General features: G+C 37.8%; 1 protein-coding gene across 7 annotated transcripts; it reads left to right on the top strand.

The window, feature by feature from the left end:
* The first annotated feature begins 411 nt into the window (after positions 1-411).
* On the top strand, positions 412-22372 carry LOC113058409 (ubiquitin carboxyl-terminal hydrolase 2-like). 7 transcript variants are annotated; one of them, XM_026226287.1, is made up of 15 exons: positions 412-614; positions 2746-2833; positions 3804-3848; positions 6097-6799; positions 15720-15770; positions 16698-16821; positions 16913-17024; positions 17522-17632; positions 17732-17796; positions 17918-18021; positions 18125-18205; positions 18300-18378; positions 18584-18691; positions 20418-20538; positions 21236-22372. In XM_026226287.1, the coding sequence occupies exons 4-15, from the start codon at positions 6143-6145 to the stop codon at positions 21309-21311; spliced, it is 1689 nt and encodes a 562-aa protein (XP_026082072.1). In that variant the 5' UTR covers positions 412-614; positions 2746-2833; positions 3804-3848; positions 6097-6142; the 3' UTR covers positions 21312-22372. The 7 variants fall into 7 exon arrangements, with proteins under 7 accessions (XP_026082072.1, XP_026082073.1, XP_026082074.1 ...); XM_026226289.1 differs by lacking the exon at positions 412-614 and adding an exon at positions 2198-2338 and having other exon boundaries at positions 18128-18205; XM_026226285.1 differs by lacking the exon at positions 412-614 and adding an exon at positions 2198-2338.
* Positions 22373-23114: the final 742 nt, after the last annotated feature.

Genomic DNA, 23114 nt, shown 5'->3' with positions numbered 1-23114 from the left:
TAGTTTTGCTTATTTATTTTCCCACCATTTTTAGAGCCACACTTTGTTGAGGGTATTTCTGTTTAGCATTGTTTTGAAAATATTTATTTATGTTCATTACCATATATCATACTGCCTAACATTACCTTTTTTCTCTGCTCGAAAAAGAACGTTATACAGGTTTGGTACATGAGGGTAAATTCTACAAAATGTGTATTTATTTGTATATTATATTTTATTTTATTTATATATTTGTTTGTTTGTATAAACCATCTCTTTAAATCGCATCAATAGCTGCTATTAATCTCAAAAGTGTTTATTCCCGCATTGTGATGACGTTCGAGAGCAGGATTAACCAATTAAATGAAAGAAACTCGCCGACGTCACTGTTAAAGTGAGCCGACCTTTTTTTTTTTTTTTTTTTTGGAAGTCAAGAGCTTGGAATTGGAATATTACAAGGACAGAAACAACCAAAATGACTCAGTTGTTATTTATACTGTCTTGAAGAGCACCAGAGAACTATCGTGTATTGGCTGCAAAGAGTTCAAAGTGTCTGGGGTGGAGGTCTCGCTCGCGGTGGGCTCTTCCCGGAAGGAGCGGAGGATGGACCCTATGGGATGGTCTCGCTCACTACGGTGAGTATGCCATGAATGCTCGCGCTGCACATTTTATCACGATTTGGAAACTTCCAGATGTTTCACAAATTACATAACATGGACCGACGAGTGGTCTTGTTCAAATGTATGAAATTACATTGTTCTGCAGCGGTAAATCGCGTGTTAGGTATTTAATTCTTCAGACCCAGTCCTTCAGATTGAATGTAACAGTCATATGAATACAAAGCCTTTTTGTTTTAAATTACTGTAAAGTATCGTGTAAATCTTTTTTCAAGATGATACTAATATAAACTTGACATTCATACAAAGTGCTCGGGTTATGCTTTGCTTATCACTTGGTGAAGTTTAGTGATGTAGTGCTGTACGATACTGCATCCATCAGCGCGCTCCTAATGACGTGACACGATTCTGACGTACGGGGGACTGGGCAGTGTGTAACATTTTGTTACCCCGCTTTTTTATCTTAAACCTTGGTTTTCCATTATTTGTCTACTTCTGATTAAAGTAGTTTATAAATGTACTACTTTATTCATAAAATGTGTCTATTAGTGTCACGTTGTGTTGTTACAACTTTACCCCACCTTCAAGATGAGTTGTAGCAGTAACAAAAACATTGACGTGTAATAATTTGAACAAAGTCAAACAAAATGGAACGGTAAATATTCTGGCATTTGCCACAATTACAGTATGAGATTATAGGTCTTATAATTATAGGTCATATTTTACACATATATGGAGGTTAAACAGATGGCATTACAATCCTTACAACCCCCTGTCTCCCTTATTAAATGAATGTCAGACTTGTTCAAAGCCACATTCTCAGAGGTATTTTTTTTCTCAAAACTTACAAGTAGTCTGCATAATTTTGTTACATTAAGTTATCAAACCTATCTGTTTGTTTTAATAGTATTAAAGTAAGTCATGTGGGTGTGGATGGTTACTTATGTAAGTTACAATCTCCCATAATTACTGAATTATTAAACTGTCTGATAATAACTTAACTGTTACCCTCCCATATTTATCCTGACTGGCTTATTTACCATTGCCATGTAGTTATAATATATATCTGTTCCTTTATTGTTTGGATATTAAGGCCAGCTAAACTAGCCATAATTTTTTTTTATATTACATTGCTGTACCTAATTGAAGTATTAATATATTTTAAAAAGCAGCTTCTTAATTTAATATTTTAATTATTAAATATATTGCATGTACAATTTTTATTGTATTTATATTTATTTATTTATTTATTTATGTTGCCCTAATGCAAGTCTGTTACAAAATGTTAGTACAACTACTACATAAATATAAAACATTTTATATAAAATTTAGTTAATTATATAAATATAGAAGTACATTTGTTAAAAATTATTAAAGTATTATTTTAAAGAATTTTAATTAAAAATATTAAAAACAAAACAAAAATAACTCTATCAATAAATAAAAAATCGAAATATTTAATGTATTTATATAAATACATTTTAACTGTACATAATTATTTATAATCATATTGTAAAACCAGTCCTGCCCATAAAAACTCTTAATGCGATTCCTTTAAGTACAAATTGGAATGCAGCAGTGTTGAATGACCCAGGGAGGTCATAGGCAATTGCTATATTTACCAGCCCAGTAATAAGATCTCTAGCATTCTGGATCACTCTGCTCATGCAATCCTTCCCTGGTTTTCTCACTCTGGAGCTACAGCCTCCAAAGCAACACGCTGTCCATGGAAAATGCTACTGGTGAGACTCTTCTACAAATGACTCGCTCTTTTCTTTAACTTAAAGCTGTTTTGACTGCTTTCCAATGCTGTGAGGTCTGTGTGGGAGAGCGCGTGACATTCTCAAAGTCATCAGTTGTTATGTTCACTATTGTTAGCCATTCAGCGTAACCAGGACCTGGATTGTAATGGAAGTCTGACATTTAAACTGATGCGCGTAGGAATACTGATCATTTGTAAGCGTAGTTTTAAAAGATGCTCTCATATACCTCTTTATTAACCTAGGAATGTGCTGTCATATCTGATTTTATTTTTCCTGATCATTTTTAAAGGAATAATTTTTTTAATTAAGCTATATTATATAAATTCTGCCTTCACCAAATATTCCCCTAACCCCCCCCCCCCCCCCCCCCCCTGTTGTCTTTTTAGGTTTGAGCAGTGAACGGTGTATGTGAGGTATAATGAACCAGCATCTCTGTTTTTCCGTCCACTAGAACCGAGAACGGCTCTACTTACAGTAGGTACCCCTGAACCTAACACCCACCTGCTAGTGCACTTTGCACACATGATACCGAGAAAGAAAGAGCCGTGGCACTTACAAACATACAAGGTTGCAGTTTGCCTCTGGAGATTTTTAGGGTGTGTTAATCCACTGCAAGTTATTGGATTCATATTAAAAAAAAAAAAAAGCTCCAAAGATTTGCAGTTTTAGTTGCTCATGTTAATTCCCATGTTTTCAATTCATTGTCTCCTTTTCATAAACAGTGGCCCTAATGTCAGTCTGTTACAAAATCAGTGTTCCACATTCCTTATTAAGGTTGTCTACGCTCACTGTAAATGATTTAAAAACCTGGAATGACCTGCAACCTTTAAAATTTGCTCTGATGTGGTTTTTCCAGAATAAATAAGCTTTGCAAATTCATGCCAGACCAGTGCAAGTGTGATTCGCATAACATAGCTGCCTGCGGTTATAAAAGGTAGATTTTGTGTTTGGTTTGGTAGGCCTGAGTATTGTTGAGAGTCTTGCCAGATTGCTTTTGGTCACAGAAGGGGGGCTGAGGCCTCAGTTTGGCTACTGAGCTCTTATCTGCTCACATTTCAGGGTAAATATAGCTGTACCCAAGACTTTGCCTCAAGTCTACAGCATATTGTTTGTGTTGCTTACACAAACACCTGCACAAGTTTCAGATTCTTTAAGGACAGTACGGTATTTAGGTGCAATATCACGGTGGCTTCCTGGAGACCCGTTCTGATATTTAAAGTTATACAGCACATATCACTGCAAAACAGTGTTCAGTATATTTTTTGACTTTTTTGCAATTCTTAGTGCAGCTTGCTTTCTATGGAGGAATATCTTTGCATCAGAGTAAAAGTCAAAATGCAACTGTGAGGCTAACATTTACATTTAAAGTCATATTGTAAGACATTAAGTCACAACTGTTAGAAAAAAAAGTTACAATTATCTTTTCATTTTTTTTTACTCTAAGGTGAAAACGGGCTTTCATAGCTTTCCGGATGCTGAAGAGCCTAAAGTAGGTGAACTGACGTGTTAAATGTGAATGTTAAGTAGCACGAATGTGGTGGTGTGCACGTAATGACAGCACGTCTATCAGCATTAATGCAAGTGTGGATGTCTGCCAGGCATCACAGGGCTGAACCACGTCTGCTTTGATAAGTCCCCACCTGTCACATGCCACAGCTTAGACCCTCACCACTGACTTAAGCCCTATTGACTTCCTTCACTCTCGATCATGCTGCCTTTGAGAAATGTTAGTATTGTAATACTAAAATTTAAGAAAACACAGACACACACACACAAAGTCAAAACTCCAGTCTCATTCTACTAAAAATAGAAGTTTCTTTATTAGTAGTAAATTATATTTCTCACAGAAGATGACTATAGACAACAGAGCCTGCTTCTATGATTTGGCTAAATAGATGAAGTGTTTTTATATTTATTGAATGACGTACAATTTTGTGCGTACTGTGCCAGAATATCGGTCTCTGTGTTGGTTTGTGGAACATGCCCACTGCCAGTTTACCCAATTGTATTTTGAGACCCCGGGTTGCCAGTTGGCGGAAAACACATTCATTCATCATTTCATTTCATTCATCGTCAAGTGCGCTCATTCCTGTTGGTGTCTTCAGTCTGGAAACCTGTGTCAAGTCTGAGGAGGAGGGGCCAGGTGAAAAAAAACCCTCTCCAATATTTTAAATTTGGACTGCAATACCTAGTTCAACCACTCGGTGCCATTCCTACATACAGCACCTTTAACCCCTGTAATCAGTTTCCCCCTCATCTGTTAATGAAGTTCAACACAAACTAAATGTCTTCTACTACCGCTTTTTTTAGACTTTTTATTTATTTATTTATTGGTAATACAGCAGTTTGAATATTAAGGATCTTTCGTAATGCCATATGGTAGGGTTATTTTGGCTTGTGGGCAAAGAGAGTGAACACCGTGTGAAAGCAGTTAAGAGTTCTCGTCTGGTGAAAGCATGTTAGTGTTGGTCTGCCATGTGCTTTGGACTGCCTCCAATGTGCTGCCTACCCTAGATCTACGTGTTGAAATATTGATGCATCTGTGAATGCTGCACTAAGAGAGGGAGAAAGAGAGAGAGTGCGCAGAGAGACAGATTAAAGAAATAAGAGCCATCACACTGAACTCAGCACGGATCAACAACACCAGATACTTTTATTTATTCAGATGCTGCACTGCCTTGTGAACAAGAGCCCGTCTCTCCAAAAAAACAAACTGTGCCACGTAAACACATGGCCAGGATCTGGGTCTCTGTTGTGTCATTCAAACAGCGGGGTCCTCAGTGCTGCGCTCGGGCTGTATCACCAATCCAGGCCTCTCTTAAAACAATGGCACTCATTTTGTTCAGTGTGTTCTTCATTCAGAGTCCCGTGCTTGCAGCGAAGCCCCCGTAGGTTGCGTAATATGCGCCCCTTGCAGTGTGTGTGTTGTGTTCGGACAAGAGTCACATGCACGAAACACAACAGACCTTAAAATTAATAACCGGTAGTGTTTATGCCCTAAAATTTTTTACACACTTAATGCTGACCTGAGTGTGTGGGATTTTGAGGTGTTTTGAAATGTTGGTAGATATGAGCTAAAATGATTAATCTTATTCATTTCATCAGTTGGGGTCACTTTGACAAAGTTTTTTTTCTCACTTTCACATAGAATGCACATCAAAATAATTTATATTTATACATAGCAGCTATGAATGCACAATATTCATTTATTTTAGTTTAGTATTCAAAACAATTAAGAGTTAATTTGTGTTTCCGTTTTATTAATCTAGACACAATTGTGTAGAATTTTTATATCTGATATTTAACAGATATTTAATGTATTGTGACATATCAGAGTAAAATTGATTATCAAAAATAAAATGAAACATTTTTTTAGGCGGGACTTGGTTCAATCTACTGGTTGTTGTATGTAGGCAAGTTTGCAGTCATTTGTAAAATTTAAGTGGATTAAATATTTGGAGAAGTCAATCAAACGTCACAAGTGAAGTCTGTCATTTCACTGGAAGATCCAGTTATGACATTTTGATTGAAAACTACAAGGTCAAAAAAAAGTACAAAATGAAGCATGCATGGGCGAATTGTTCACAGTGAGATCAACAACATACACTAAACAGATTACATACACTAAACAGATTTTCATTTCATGCCAACTTTAAACAGAAAATAATTACTGGTTTATCTGTATTGGCCAGAATTGTAATATCACTGAATGGCACTTTTTCTCCTTTCATTCACAGATTCCATGCAGCCTGAAATCGCCTCACGCCCAGCTGAGCTCCCAGCATGTCTCGTGTCTCCTCTACGGCGAAGCGCTATACTGGCTCTTCTTATACCAGTCACTACAGCTCATATGGCTCCTCCCTGACTCCATCGCTGGGCTCCTATGATCGGGAAAAGCTGCCCTATAAGAGCTCCTCCTCAGGTTATTCCTCAAGCTACCTGAGCTCAAGCGCCAGCCGCTCAAGCAACTACAGCTCTTCGTCCGAGCTGGACCGGGGTCGGCCTATCCCTCGCACTGATTTGCTGGGTGGCCGGCGCAGCGAGAGCCTGAGCCGCACACCGGCAAAGGGCTACGGCTCGGGCCTCAATGGAGGCTCGGGATACAGCAGCTACAGCTACTCTCCGGCCCCCACCAGCTACCTCTCCACCTCATCTGTGTCCTCCAGCATCTCCCTCAGTCGCAGGAAATCAGTGAGTCAGAGTGATTTGACGCACAGTCTATCAGCTCTGGGCCTGAGCGATACATCCAGCGGCAGTGGCCTGAAGAAGTCCTACCAGAGCCGTGGCACTGACGTTTCTGACACATACGGCCAGCTACGCTCCAGCTACGGCTTCTCACGGAGCTCCACACCGGACAGTCTTGGAAGCAGCAGTCTGAAGAGCAGCAGCAGCCGATTCTCCTCCAGCTGTCGCTCCACCTCACCAGTCAGAGAGTCTGTGGTAAGACCATTCATGATTTCTCGTAGGACAGCACACATATATATTTACATAACACACTTCTGCTAAGTTTGTTTTTCACCAATCCTCATATTTGCATCGCTCTCCTTTCTCAAGTGTCACACAAGAGCCCTTCGGCTCAGAGAGTTTGTCCAAAGAGGTGTAAGGAATGTGAAATATTCCAACTGTTTCAAGTGTCTCTTGTGATTATAAGTGAACTCATCTTAGGCAGTTGCAGATAAAATTACTGATTTGGTTACATATATAGCATGCTAACATAAAAACCCTACAACTAGATAGGGACATATGGCTTTGTGTAATTATCAGTAACCGCAATGTACAGTCAAACCAAAAATTATTTCATACTAGTTACTGAAAAATTTCTGTAATTAATTAAACTGTGAAACATGGCCTTGTTGGTATACTGCAGTTTCCCCAAAATAAAAGCCTGAAAATGTAACGTTTGAGAATGAATAAAGACAGAAGTAAGAGTTATTATTGATTTTTACAGTTAAATAAAACAAATAAAATTATCATCATCATCGTTATATTTACTTAAGATTTGTACAGTGAAATATTACATTATTTAATTTTGTTTAATATTTTTATTTAGTAATACTACTACTACTAATAATAATTATTATCATTACTGTCTTACTGAAATATAATCACAACATTTTGAAACCCCATAAACAAGCACAGCAAACCTGGAGCTTTTTTATCGCACTAACAGTTTGTATCTTAATTAGGTTTTCCCCCCAAGTCCTGCAGAATGCAGAAATAATGCAGAGTGAAAAAATCTCAGCTGTAATTTTTAACATCTCTTTGATCTATGATAATAGTACTCAAAAATATATTAAAACTTCAGAATAATATGTTTTAGGCATAGAAGAAAAAAAACCCTCTGTGGAATACAGTCTGTGACTATTCTTTTAAATTAATCGCTGTTTATGTCATTAATTAATCTATTTAGGGAGCCCAAGCTAAATGAGCAGCGCTGAGCAGTAAGGTCTGTCTGACTTTAAAATGATTAGTCTAGACTACATTAGTTTACACCTGAGAATTTCAGAAACTAATCAGCTCAATGAGTGCAAGTCTGAGTGCTTTTGTCAACTCATTTTATTTATCACACTAATGCTCCATATACCGAGGCCATTCATGCTTTGCTAAACCAGGCTACTGTGGATGAATGCAAGAATAAGATATGCACTATAATTCTTTCAGCGCTACCCTAAAGGGTTCAAGATTTCCAGATTGGAGTTTTATTACTGTTGTAATGCAGCAGAGTATTTTTTTTTTTTTTTTTTTGCTGCTGTGACTTATAAAATATAGGAAAGGAGTCCATTTAAGCGGTGCATTCACAGTGTTACCACAAGGGATGCTACAGCGAACATTAGTGTAAACTCTGTTTTGCTTTTTCAGATCTTAGATTTAACAGTTGGTTCTTTTTCAGTTTATTAGTCAATTAATGAGAATGACAGGAAGTGGAGTTTTTACTCAATTGCAATATATATATTTCATAAATTTAAAGTTCTTCCTGGTCAATAAAACCTTCAAAATTAAATATTTTGTAGTTTTTTCTAACAACATTTCTAACAACATCAACAACGGAATTTCAATTCACTGTAGTTCTGCGTACATTCAAATGTAAATTATAGTTCCTTTCTACTACCTCAACAAAAAAAATCTGTTCTAATTGAGGAATTTAATTTGATACAGTTGGCCCCGTCTCTGACTACCATTAAACTATTGTGGTTTCCCATCCGATGGTAGGTTAGTGTTACTGAGATCTTTGCATGGCTGGGCCATCATTAACACCGTTTCCCTGCCACAGTCTTACTCTTTCCATTCAGCAGTTTTATTAATGATGCCAGTCTGTCTCAAACAGAGGGACTTTGTACTTCCATAGTCCAGGAGTAAACAATTCCTGTCACGTTTTCTACTACTTCTAGTACTCATTGAGCCAAGATTTTTTATGTAACCTATCCAGAACATTAACCTAAATACAATCTTTTTCAAAAACCTTTGAAAATGTTTCACGTCTGTTTTGATGAGGCTCGCCTCAGATCTACTGGATACATCCGCCTCCTATTTTGGCCACTTTTTGGCACTTAGCTGTTGGCAGTGTATCTCAGAAACCGCTGAGAGCTCAGGACTTCTTATTCTCTTCACATGAGGTCCTTAAAGAGGAAACCCAGTGAAGACTAAAATCTTCTGAGTACAAAGTGTCCCTCTGGTGTTTTCCTGTGTTTAAAGTTATGTGTTGATGTTGACAACAGATTTGCAGTGTTAAATTTCTCACTTGTCACATACTTATTTATTATTAGAGCATCCAAAATTTGTGCTGCTGTCTACATAGCATTTTAGAACAGGTCACCTGCATTTTTAAAGGGCCTTCAAACATTTCAGCACTTGCATTTTGAATGAAATTCACCTATAGTGGTGTTCAGGTGCACATCAATTTGTTTGGCTGAAAGCTAAGATGGATCTCTGGCACTCATTCAAAGTGTCTAATTACACATTTCAAGAAACGCATTAATCCATCCTGTTTCCTTCAGCGTCTCACCCTTGTTGTTTTCCGTAGCATGTCGAGGAAGTGTTTTTTTATTTGCTGTTTGTTGTGTACATAGACTGATCTTAGTCATAAAACTGAAAGGGGCAGAGTGATTCTTCTCATTCTCTGAAATGTCAATTCAATAACCGGTCACCCAACTTCCTATTTTTTATATAAACATGGATCAACACGGTCACCATTCTGTCGTTTTCTTTCTTTACAGTTAAATCAACTTTGGTGAAATATGATATGAATAAGACGTAGTCAGAAAGAAAAACTTTTCTTCATCGTGAAAATAGATTTTTTTGTATTGTAGTCTATCTTTCTCAACATTGTTTTCAGTTGCTTGAAATGCAATGTCGTGTCTGCCTTGACTAAAGTATACAGGACTGTGTCCTTCAAAAGTGACTTTGCTCTCATTAAGGTAACTTTAATGCTACATAACGTGTTTCCAGTATATCCAGAACTGGGTTGCAGCTGATGACATTTGACCTACCATCTCATAAGAGCATAACGGCCTCAGTCTGGTGGGGTTAAGTGTGTTTCATACCCTGTTCTAATTTCTCTGTCACTTTTACAGGCAAAGTTTAATGCTTCTCTCTAATACTGTAGTGAGGGAGAAAGCTGAGCTGAGTTGAACATGGAGCTCAGGACAAAAAACTAGACATGTTGTCCAACTTTTTGTTGCTTTTACCACTGTTGACAGTTGTTCTATTTTCCATCTGATTACAAGTTTTTCTCCTCTCAAAGAACTGTAGCTGTAAGTCAAGTCAAATGTGTTTTTTTTTTTGCACTTTTTAACAATACACATTATAAAAGTATAATGTCAATCTTTATAATACCTTAATATTTCAATAATTTGTAGTCACATTTAGCAAATTAGAGCTAGGTGATAATGTAGTTTGCAATGATAAAAACAATCTTGCAGCTGAGTCTGCTATATTTGATAATATAGTTAACATTTTCCAACAATATAATCAAAATGTAAGTACGACTATACCTTGTTGGTAAAGATGAAAGTTTTAAGTAAGTGTTGAGGTTCATCTTGTGCCAAATTTAATCTATAATTAATTATCATAAATATTGCTATCACGAATATTACTGATAATAAATAATGACAGAAGGCCTATTTATATTTTATCAGTGATACTGATGTCAAGTGTTCGAGGACCTTCCACTGTTGCTATGGTTACTTCCTCAGGCGGACGCTACTTCTGTGTGTTAGGATCTGTCTGTTGGACAGAATAGACATTTGAAATACTGATTTTATATGTTTATGTGAAAAGAATATTAACTTTTTAAAGACCTCTTAGCTTTCATTTAAAGGTTTGGGCTGGAAACTCAGAGGCCAACCAACACTTTGCAGTGTATTTTAGATGAAAGGAAAGTTGAAACTGATTTAGGGTGTTCCATTAGAGTTGTTAAAGTTTGTTTGAAAGTGGTCAATTTAAAATGAGTAATAAGTCCTTGAAGGCCACACGATTATAGTAAAATAAATCTCTGTCACTGTAGCGGGTTTTTAACCCACTGGCCTCGGTGACGTCGGATGCGCGCGGCAGTGGCAGTGTTCTTGTGGGCGGGACTGTCAGTAGTGAAAAGACATGGGTCCGCGTGCTGCTGCCTTTCTGTCAGCTTCGGTTTGCTGCCGTCAATTTTCTTTGAGAGCTCGTCTACTTTGACGGGTGAGAGAATTTCTCTTTGCGTTTGCGAGCAACTTCCTTCGTATATTATTTGGTGAAAAGTGCTTTGGTTGTGAGTCGGTCAGCGCGCGATGTTTTTATTTTTTTATTCGACCCAGTGCTGTCTAGCACCGCTGTAGAGATCGTTTCCTGATCAAGACGTTTGCCTGAAGGATCCTGGAATATTCGATGAGAGAACATCCATAGTGTCGGTTTCTTAAAGTTGGTGTTTATACACCACAGAAGGATTTTATTGATTATGCCCAGCATGCGACATTCACATACAGTTACAATACCAGAGGAGCCACCTGCGACTGCGTTCCCTCTTCTAAAACAGGACATGAGGAGGAAAAACTCTGTGTCCGGCTCCATGCTGGTCTCCACATTCGTTGGACTTCTGATTAATCATGCCAAGGTATGAATACGCTTCATAAGCCTATTACGACGATTCATTTGAACATTTATTCATTAAATCCACTATTATCTGTTTTTTATTGTTTTACTATTTTCACTACTGCTTGTTTATTACATACAAGTAACAATTATGTTATTATATAAAAATAATAATAATCAAATTTATTTTGCCATACTCTGTGTTTGTAGTTCGTATTATAACTATCCACTTCTTACTTGCAGATATTCTATTTATTCGTCTGGTTCATTCTAGTTTGAATAGCTTCTATTCTATTCTTAGTCCATCTTATTAATATTTGTAAAAGTGAATTCGATAACTCAGAAGTAGATAACCAATAACTATTAGAATACATACTAGTCATAATTGTTTATACCTAAACCACAGATATTACTAGTACCAATGTAATAGCTACTTAAGACTAATGGGATATCTAACAGTAGCAAAGAAAGTACTAGTATGCAATAAACAAATACTACAGGCTAATTGAATACATTCATAGTTACTATTGGAGGAAGTATTAGTGTCTAAAAAACTAGTGAAAACATTGGATTAGTAGCAATAAAAATAAGTGCTAGTACCGTAAAATAGATGGTAGCTAATTTCAAGGGATACATTTTAAAGCATGAATGGGATTATTGAGGCCCAGTGAATAATCTTTAAAAAGTAGTTCATGCTGTGATGTTAATTTTACACTTACCGTTAAGTTCTTTCTTAAGACTGATGATACACAAGGCAACCTTTTGAGCAGTTTTGCCAAGCACCTTTTTTTGAGCAATGTTGCTTGGGCACTTTCTCATTGAGAATGGGTAACCAATTTCAATCTGGATACTTAAGATCAGTCGTGGGCCCTGTGTATCATCTGGTTGCCCATTAATGGCAACATTAGCCAAAGTTGCTCAGTAACATTGCACAAAAATTTGCCCTGTGTATCATCAGCCTATGTCTTTATAAGGGATCAGTATTCTGAAAGATCACTGCTTATGTAATGAAAATTAATCTTTTTTTAATTTGGTGTTTCAGTTCTTTTGCAGTATTCCAAAAACCAACTGCTAAATTATGTCTGTGCCAGTGTGCCACTTTGGGATAAATTGATCCTTTTATAAAAGTTTAGGTTTGATGAGAGCACCTTACATTGGGTTTAACGGCATACTTCATTATTTCTTTAAAGTGAACCAACAGAGCAACATAAATCAACAGCAGCCTGCATGCAGCTGATGAATGACGCATGAGGCAGTCCAGAATGGCTGTTCATTGTTACGTAATGAGCAGAAATCCCATTAGAGCTCACTCCTGTACCCGACAGAGCTCTCAGTCCCGCCCAGTGCCACCCGGGTCAGGACTAAGGCCTGGTGTGCCAGCTTTTCGGCTGAGCCTCCATTATCTACCTCGTGATTAGTTTTAGTGTCACAGAATGTGCTTTGAAATTCATCAGGACACTTACATATTAAATGACCCATATATTTAGCACCTCAGCACCATATATTAAGAATGTGTAAACCAGATTCTCTCCATGCACTTTTCGTGAGTCACTACCCCTGGTCACCCCTTTTTGAGCTGGAGGTGTGACAAGTATAATGTGCTTGTGAAGGACATGGAGTACCAGTAGTGCCTTTATCTTGGTTTGCTGAAACAGGACAGTCCAAATGAAGTGTTTTGTGCTAGTTTTATACATTGGTACATGGGACAGAATGCTGTGCTCCCATCCATATCACAAGCACTTGTTAAAGTCATGCAGATTCTTTCCTCTGAAACCATAGTGGGAAAAAAATTGGCATAGGAGCCGGAGTATTCATGTGAAATTCAGTTCTTCAAACGATGTCCGAGTTCAGTAGTCTTTTTTTAAAACAGTTACAAGGAAAACGTCAACCAGCATACAGCTAAGATGTGTGGAATTATTTAGCTGGGAGTGTAGGAAAAGAGACAAAATTGACATAAACACGTGGTATAAACTCTAAACAGTACCTGATGGGTTCATCTCACAGTTTAAACCAGCTAACAGAGCTCTTTAACTAGTATTAATGTGGGTCCGTGTATACTGATGACTGAAGGCCACCAGTCTGGATGTTTGATCTGGATATTTGCTCCACAGTTTCCTCTCAAAGCAAGCTGTTATAAAAGCAGGATTAGTCTTCCCTCACCTCTGTAATTGGGAAAACGCCAAAACAGAACACCATGACCAACTTCAATATTCTCCGGCAACCAGAGAACTAGACAACTAGTGTTGTAGAGGAGGATTTGACACATAAAATCCCTCTGTATCAACAACGTACATGGCAAAATCCCATATCAAGTCATTATTTTATGTACTTTTTTAGACATGAAAATCGTAAAACTGTTAAACGTATGCATTTGAGTTCTTCACACAGAGAGCTTTGCCTTACTGGAGTAATTTCAATAGGGACTTTCATCATGCTCAATATGACTCTCATATCATTTGGGCAGGTGTTCATAACCTTCAACAGGTTTCTCCAGAGTTTGCGAAGACACTTTTCACCCTGAGACCAAGTGATGCGAATGTTTTATACTATTAGAAAGTTATTAGCTGCTGGTTATGTACAGCTATATTGAGAAACTCCAGGACATGTTTTCCTCATCTGCCATTCACTTTGATTTCTCAGTTTTAATACAGTATGAAGTATGATGTTAGTATTTGCAGATTTTTATAATGGTGTCTTGGTTTAGTGCCTGTAAAGATCCTGGCTGTCAGAGATGGCTGCCGGGATCAGTGTTGCCGTGATGATGACAAATCAGCCAATGAACAGACATCCCATGTGAAAGGATGCTATTTTTGGCAGCGTTGATATTAGGCAAGGCAAGTTTATTTTTAAAGCATATTTCATAAACCGTTTTAATTCAGAGTGCTTTACATAAAAGGAAATACAATGATCATTTAAAAACATTACAACAAGGAATTGAACAACTTTTAAAATGATTTAAAAATGTATTTAAAATTAATTTAAAACGGTTAAAAATAGGAAATTTTGGACATAGCACAGTGCTCATTCAATAAATGCACAGCTAAACAGATGAGTTGAGTCTAGATTTAAATGTGGTTAATGTTTTGGCACATCTGATCTCATCTAGAAGGTGATTCCAACTGCGAGCAGCATAATAGCTCAAAGCGGTTTCCCCTTATTTTGTGTGAACCCTTGGTATTTCTGACTCGATCCTAATGATCTGAGTGCTCTGTTAGGTTTATAGTCAGCGAGCTTATCTGCATTATATTTAGGTCTTAGGCCACTGAGTTATTTATAAATGAGTAAAAGTATTTTAAAATCAATCCTAAATGTAACTGGTAGCCAGTGTATAGACCTGAGGACTGGTGTGATATGCTCAGATTTTCTGGTTTTAGTCAGAATTCTTAGTCAGCATTCTGGATGAGCTGCAGCTGATCTTTTTTTGGGAAGGCCTGGCGAGGAGACCATTAGAATAGTCCACCTGCTGGTGATAAAGGCATGGACAAGTTTCTCCAAGACTTGACTGGATACAAAACATCTAATTCTTGCAATTTTTGTTGAGGTGATTTTTGTTAGATTTTTTTTATTTATTTTTTATTTATTTTATTTTCTTTGACATGACTGCTGAAGCTAAGGTCTGTCTCCAGAATCACACCAAATTTCTTGACTTGATTGTTAGTAGTTTGACCCCTAGAGTCAAGGTATGCATTCACCTTGAACACTTAATCTTTGTTTCCAAATGCAATGGATGCTTTTTACTCAGCAGTGTAGGACAAACTGGTGGCCTGCCCTGTTCCCATGAAATGGGTGTTCAGCAAGCATTTTCCATGGAAGCATGGATTGAGATAATAACCAGTTTATAAGTTTGTTAAACACTTCTGGTATGATATATACTGCCATGAACTGTATGTTCCTCAAAAATTTATTGCTTTGCTACTGAGGTGGTCGGGACAAATGTGGTCAGTGTGAACATCCTGGCCAGCTCCAGGTAAGTTCGTCAGAGTTCCTGCACAGGGAGGATCACGTTTCTCCTCCCGTGTTTGGCGTGACAGAAAACAACAGTGTCAGATTACTGAGCAGTCTGCTTCAGCACTCTAGCACCTCTACCAAAAAAACCTGATTGTATGGAAACATAGACCTCCGTTTCCTGGAACGATTTAACTTGACGTGCGGTCACATTTAATGATGCTGGCTGGAATTTCAAAATGCAGTAAATTCAGTTTTGCATGAGGGCAAAAATATCAAATATGTGTGAGCTACTATTGAAAAGGCTAGACTATAACCTGTGCTAACATTTCATCTCCTCTCTGTTTTCCAGAACTCAAAGAGTGCCCAGGGCCTGGTGGGTCTTCGTAATCTGGGAAATACAGTAAGTGTTTTTAATGGGATGTACTAGTTGCTCTTATAGTTGAAGTGTGTACTTGTATTCAGTAAGATTTTTATGTCAATTTTTGGCTCAAACTTTCAAACTGGACTGCCTGTTTCTCCAACAGTGGGAGATGTGGTGGTTCTGCTTATGATGCAGTAATGACACTTGTCCTCTAGAATGTAATATCTGTAATTCCCATATTCACACATACCAGGCAAATCTATTAAAAATCATACAACATACCTTCAGTTAAGTGTGTAAGGTCTCCGCTGTTGACCAGTGTATTCATTCACACATATTTTTTGTCATATATTACACATAGACTGCATACAGCACATCCAGTATGCTAGAAATAGATCAAAACTGTCAGATCTCACAGAATCTGGTTGACACAACTAAGCAGCAGGCAGCACAAATGTTTTTTATATCACTTTCACGTTGCTCTGTCTATTTCCATTTGGCAGAATAATTTTTCAATGATGTCTCTTCACTCTTGCACTCACTTAACTTGCCAAGCAACTGTATGTGTATAGTCCAAAAATAAACTCTCACACATCTCGGTCAAGTCTGCTGCTATGAAACTTTAGATTATAATGCTTCACTTGTTCTCTACCTTTGCTTTTCTAATTTCTGTTTAGTAAGCATACACGCAGTGTCATTTTTTATAGATACATTTTTATACATTTTAAATAAATTTATAATGATTAAATACATTTGGTAAAAAAATACAATTGTATTTAATCCTGCTCTTTGCTGTTTTGTCTATTTAGTATTTAATTTGGGGGCTTAGAAAATTAAAATGTATATTTTATTAAAAAATCAGTATGTCATGTAATTTATACATTCTTTTTATTTAAATGAATTAAATTAATTTATAAAATTTTATAAACTAAATGTTTCTCCTCCTTTGTCTCTTTCCCTCGCCAGTGTTTTATGAACTCCATCCTCCAGTGTCTTAGCAACACACAGAGCCTGCGAGACTACTGTCTTCACAACTCCCACCGCAGAGACCTCAACAACAACAGCCGCACAAACACTGCTCTCATGGAAGGTGAGCGCGCTGGGCAGGTTTCACAGCGGTCACTGCTTCTCTCTGATAAACTACGAACCTTACTGAAAGCCTCTCTTTGTCATGACTTCAGAGTTTGCCAAGCTTATCCAGACAATGTGGACTTCTTCAAGCAGTGAAGCTGTCAGCCCCTCTGAGTTCAAAACACAGATTCAGAGATACGCCCCCAGATTTGTGGGTTACAAGTAAGTCTCAGCCTACACAGTTTTATTCTGTTCAAAGTGGCCATCCTAGTATCATAGCAGCGGGTTTCACACAGACATGCACCACTCACATCGCATATTTGAAATTCAGAAAATATTAAATAGCATGTAGTTTTAATTGAATATTTAATTGAGCATAAAATTGTATTTCATTTTCAAAAGTTGATTATTTTTATGTTCACATTCTGCATTAAATGACCTTCAGAATGATGTATGAATTTTTGGAACTGGATGGAAATTTACTATGCTACTGTACACCTGTTTGAAGTCGATCGAGTCAGCAAAGTCAGTTTTGAGAAAAATCAATTTAAAGTTTTCTGAAGGTTCCAAAGCAAAATCACAGAGCAGCATTGCATCTTTTCCTCCAGTTCTTTTCTTTCCGACTCAGGTTATCGATCAATACATAAATATAATTCCCTGATTATCAGTAGCTGGCTGTGGTTGTGTTCTGTATTGAGATGTTTATGTTATCTCTCAAGTCAACAGGATGCTCAGGAGTTTCTACGTTTCCTGCTGGACGGCCTGCACAACGAAGTGAACAGGGTCACAGTCCGGCCTCGGGGAAACATGCAAGACTTTGATCACTTGCCGTAAGTGTACTGTCCTTATTTTCCTCAGTGCGGGCCGTCCTTAAATGGCATGTTGTGAGTGTGATTTCATGATTTATATGTCTGGTTACTTTTCTTTAGTGATGAGGAAAAAGGGAAAAAGATGTGGGCTAAGTACTTAGAGAGAGAAGACAGCAAAATCGTAGGTAAGTACACACTACACCTGTGTTATTTTAGTATTATTTTTATTATTATTTTTATTATTTTGAATTTGTTTTAAGTAATTTTGTTGTTGCATAATTCTGTCGTGCTTCTGTCTGTCCTCAGATCTGTTTGTAGGCCAGCTGAAGAGCTCTTTGACCTGCAGTGAATGTGGCTATTGTTCCACTGTGTTCGATCCCTTCTGGGATCTTTCCTTACCTATCGCCAAGGTCAGTTCATTGACATATGCATGTACAGTACATGCAGGCTTTATAATGCACACTTTGGACATTTGGAGAAACGAGTGGGTGTTAACGGTGTTCCTCTGCCTAGAAGGGCTATGGAGAGGTGAGCCTAATGGACTGCATGCGGCTGTTTACTAAAGAAGATGTGCTGGATGGGGACGAGAAGCCGGTAATTCATTTAATTAATTCCTGGCATTTTAATCATGTGGAAATTTAAATGTACCAAAACATGTAATTGTTCTGCTTGGTTTTCTTTCATCCAGACATGTTACAGGTGCAAAGCCAGAAGACGATGTACAAAGAAATTCACAGTTCAGAAGTTTCCTAAAATACTAGTTCTTCGTATCCTTTTCTAATGCCGTATAATAATCTCTTGATGTCACTTGTGGGATTGGTGCGTTTGTTGACAGTAAGCACAGCTACGAATGGGAGGCTGTTTATGTGTGCAGGAATGTGCTGATGGGTTAGGTTGAAGCCTGAAGTGACGGGTCTCTCTAAGGTCAGCTGTGTGCCAAGTCTCTTCTCCTTAACTGCTTGACTTGTTCAGATCTGAAGCGCTTCTCGGAAGCCCGCATCAGAACCAGCAAACTGTCCACTTTTGTCAACTTCCCAATGAAAGACCTGGACCTCAGGGAGTTCGCCTCTGACAGAAGCAGTGAGTAAAGTGCAGTCCACAGTGAATGTGCAGCTGTACCCCTCATGAAACCTAATAGCTCTTATTGTGAAAGATTCATCCATGTGTATGTTTTGTTTTAACAATGTTTGACCTTAGATTTTTAATTCAAATACCATAACTGGATCTTCTGGTGAAATGTCTCTCTGGTAAAGCCAGACTCAGTCCACTTAAACACTGCCCCTTTCTTACAATCAAATCTACCTTCATCCGATCAACAAGTATGTCACAGTAAAGAAAAAAAGATCTGTCACTACTTAAGTTTCATAGTGATTTTAACATAGAAAATCACTTCAGTCTAGAACAGGGGTCGCCAACTGGCGGCCTCCAGTTCAAATCTGGACCACGAAACATTTTGACATAATGAAAGAAATAAATGCCAAGCTTATATCAAGGTCAGCTCAGTAGAGGCATTTTGGTCCTACGGCGCCAAGGGTTAAAGTTAAAGGGATAGTTCACCTACAGTTGCTGGTCCCCATTGACTTGCATAGTGTTTTTTCCCTATACCTTGATAGTCATTGGGGACCAGCAACTGAAGGTGAACTATCCCTTTAACTGTTGCTATTGTACGTTCAGACGTGTGGTTGTGCGTGCAGTGAGGAGAGCAGAAAGTGGCACCAAGACAGCAAATACAAAAACAATGGCATTCTCAAAAATTTGGAAAGTTGAATTTCTTTAAAGTCTTACATTTTGTTGTTTCAAATTTAAGGCTATAAAAAGTCTTAAATGGTACAAGAAACTTTTAATTTCAGCAGATCTTAAATTTGGGGATGGAAAGACATGAATCGCAATACAGGTAATGTGATGATAAAACTTCAAAAGCCTGTGATTTTCATTAAATAAATATGTGAACTGCACTTTTTTCAAATTCAGCTGTGACAGTCTTGCCGGGGGTAACCGTTATATTTCTGCTGTTCTAAAAGAGCCACCTGCTGCCATTTTTATTTTAAATGGTTTAAAGGCTGAAATGTTAAGGTTTTTTGTTTTTGTGAAATAGTTCACAAATCTGAACTGTAAATCATGCTTTTTACAGTCATTTTAATTGTATTTGTGCAGGTCTTAAAAATTTGAGCTCAGATATCCTGCACATACACTAGTCTGACAAAAACCGAACCTTGGATGGTGAGGAGGGTTCATTACTGGACCTTAAGCAATTTTAGTTAAAGACCCCTGGTCTAGAATGTGATGTCATATCCTATAGCAGAAAGGGTCTCTGAGTTTTGTTTTAAATAAATAATGGTTTTAATTTTAGAAACAGATGAATAATATGTATATTAAATTCAGTTGTACAGCAGAAGTTTTAAATGTAATTTAGGTGGTTTTGAATTAAGGGATAGAGACGCAGTCATTGTTGAGAATAATTGTTTTACATGCTTACAGTTTCAGGGGAGTTTACAGTCATATAACACCATGCATTTATGCCGAGTGATTGCTTAGTCATGTACTGTTAATGAATTATGAAAAAGTTTACTTTATGGTGTTTACATTGTAATGGGTGGGGATGTTGTAAAAGTCCATATTTATCTCCCTCAACTTTTTGAAAGACCAGCTTGAAGTAATAAAACATACACTTTTCAAAATAAGAGTCCTGATGAACGTTGTTCCTGGTTATAAAATAGGGGATATTATTGGTATAGTGGTTTCACCATAAACTACAGTATCTTGTATTTAGTTCCAGCCTGACTATCTATGTGTTTGTCTGTTTCAGGTAGTGCAGTATATAACTTGTATGCAGTGTCCAATCACTCAGGCACAACTATGGGAGGCCACTACACAGCGTACTGTTGCAATCCTAAAAATGGGGAATGGTACACATATAATGACTCTAGGTAGATATTTGCTTTACTTCCCCTCCCTCCCTCTCTATCTTTTTTTTTTTTTTTTTTTTGTATGACTGAATAGAGAGTACCAGTAGATTTCCCAAGGGTATATAGCATACATTAGTTTTCAGGGAAGTGATCCTGACAGTTAACATGTCAGCAGAGCTGCACTCCACCTGCTAGCTGCTGTGAATTTCCTGTATTGCTATCCTCCTCCACCTCCTACCTCACTCATGCTCCTTCACCTCCCTCCCACCCACGCTTCCTTAAAAATGCTTCAGTCTCAATCTTCAACACTGCTAATCTCTCACAAACACACACACACACACACACACACACACACATACACACACACTCTACTCTATACTAAATTGGCTGAACAAGTTGGTGTTATTTCACCATTTTAATTCTATGTAATAGTATTTATTACAAGTTATAATAAAAGCAACAACATTTGAATTTGTTGAATAGAAAGTTAGCAGTATTTCTTCGTATTCTCCGACATGATTTAAGAATGATCAAAAGAGCATCTTGAGCTTCGTAAACACCTGACTATTTGCCCCTATAAATGCAGATTCTTTCATTTTTTTTATTCCTCTTTTTTTTTCATGTTACATTTTTGAAATGTTTAAACTATATTTACAGATAGATTTTTAATCCCAGGTTTGATTGTCAACAAATTATGAGTGTGGATTTCTTCTTCCAGAGTCACGCCAATGTCCACCAGCCAAGTTCGCAGTAGTGACGCCTATGTGTTGTTCTATGAGCGAGCGGGACTCTGAAGACGGACTGTGGACAGAGATAAAATGCAGGACTCAAAGCCTTTGGGCTGAAGACACATTACGCACTATGCTGCTCACTCTGGGCCGTAATGCAGGATGAACATCGCTCTCTGCTGGCCACCGGGAGAAGTGCACACAATGCCCTCTCACACTCCACTGTGTTAAAGAGGTCCTCTGCCTCTGTGTGTGCGTTCGTCATCAGATACTAACCCAAGTGGCTCCGTCTCAGATGCCTGTCTATGCACTTGCAACCAAACTCTCATCACAATGCGCCTTCCTCTTGATCAAGAATGCCTCAATATTAAAATCTTTTTCACTTGATTTTTGTTTTGGATCTTCTTCATGTTTTTTAAGTATATGTCCTGAATGATGAACTGGTTTGAGGTGCCCCCTAGCGGGCTGTTGCGGAGTTCAACAGTACACTTTGTTATTGTCATTACCTCTTCCACCAACTTTCATCCCATTCACCTTCCTCCACTCATCATTTCCGTGCATGCTTTGTTCTCTCCTCCACTTCCTTCTCAACTTCCTGAGGGAGTCACAGGCGTTTGTTGTGCAAGTCTGTGGTGGTAAGAGAACGGCGTGTGGCGTTACTTTTATTCAGTGTGGCTGCTACTGATCTTTGAAATGCTGTGAATGGAAAGGTGGTCGGAAGGATACGAGGACGGGAGGAGAGCTGATGCTGACTGTGTGTGGATTCTTGATCTCATGCCATTGAACAATATGAAAGAATGTTTTGCAAAAGAAATATATTTTTATATATGATGCAATATAGAGAATGTACTACATACAGTGGTGCTGAAAATGACCCATTACTGTTGTCAGCTAATTTAACAGAGGTAAGAAAATGGCATTTATTTATGCTTACAGGTCAGGAGACAATGTGATACGAGTCGCACAGTTGCAAAGTGAAAATATATACGCATGTTACAGTCCTCTCATGAGTTTGTGTTTTGACTTTGTTTTTCAATTCATAAGACCAGCGGCATATGAAAGAAAAGATTATAAAATAATAAGGCTTGAAAAATGTTTATTTGCTATTAAATATTACATAAAAACGGTTTTGTTTGCCATTTTTTTAACCATGTTACCAAAACTTAGGACACCCTGTGTGTTTATATATATACATATATATTGGCCTGTCTATCTTTACTCGATCCAAAGGGTGGTTCTCTGATGGGATTTGTGTTGCTGGGTCGAAGACATGCTGGTAAGAGCTCAGTGGGAGACCCCAAAAAGAATTCGGGTGGGTGGGTGGCATGAGGCTTGCTGTAGTGGACACTCCGGGCTGGAGTCTGCATTCTATGGACGGACATGCTATGGAGAAATATCTGGGTGTTCATAGGGACACAGTGTGGTCACACACTCTGGGGCGAAGAGTTAAGAGGCAGGAGTATTGAAAAGCACGTTCAAAAGAATGGTGAACCTTTGCAGGGGATCCTGAAGAAGTTTAGCCACAGGCACCATGTTGTGAACAATAAATGTCCAGAAGACTTTAATGAGCTGCTTAACATTTTAAAGCAAATGTGTGCCAGGAGTTGAACATAAAGAATGAACGTATGTGTTTATGTAATATAAGCTGTGTAGGCTATTATTACATAATATATAGAGTAATAGGCTATATTACTCATTGTCACCAAAGCAAAACCAAATTCTGTTACTTTAGTAGTTTGGTTTAGTGTAGGTGTCTGTTACTTGTTGCTTTGTTCTGGGTTTTTTTTTTTTTAGTGTTTAGTTATATCTGTTCCTGTGGCTCAGCGGTAAAGCATTGTGTTAGCAGTGTAAAAGGTTGTGGGTTTAGTT

This window comes from Carassius auratus, chromosome 40 (genome assembly GCF_003368295.1).
Source record: "Carassius auratus strain Wakin chromosome 40, ASM336829v1, whole genome shotgun sequence".
Taxonomy (NCBI): Eukaryota; Metazoa; Chordata; class Actinopteri; order Cypriniformes; family Cyprinidae; genus Carassius; species Carassius auratus.
This window is presented reverse-complemented; position numbering and strand designations above follow the sequence as displayed.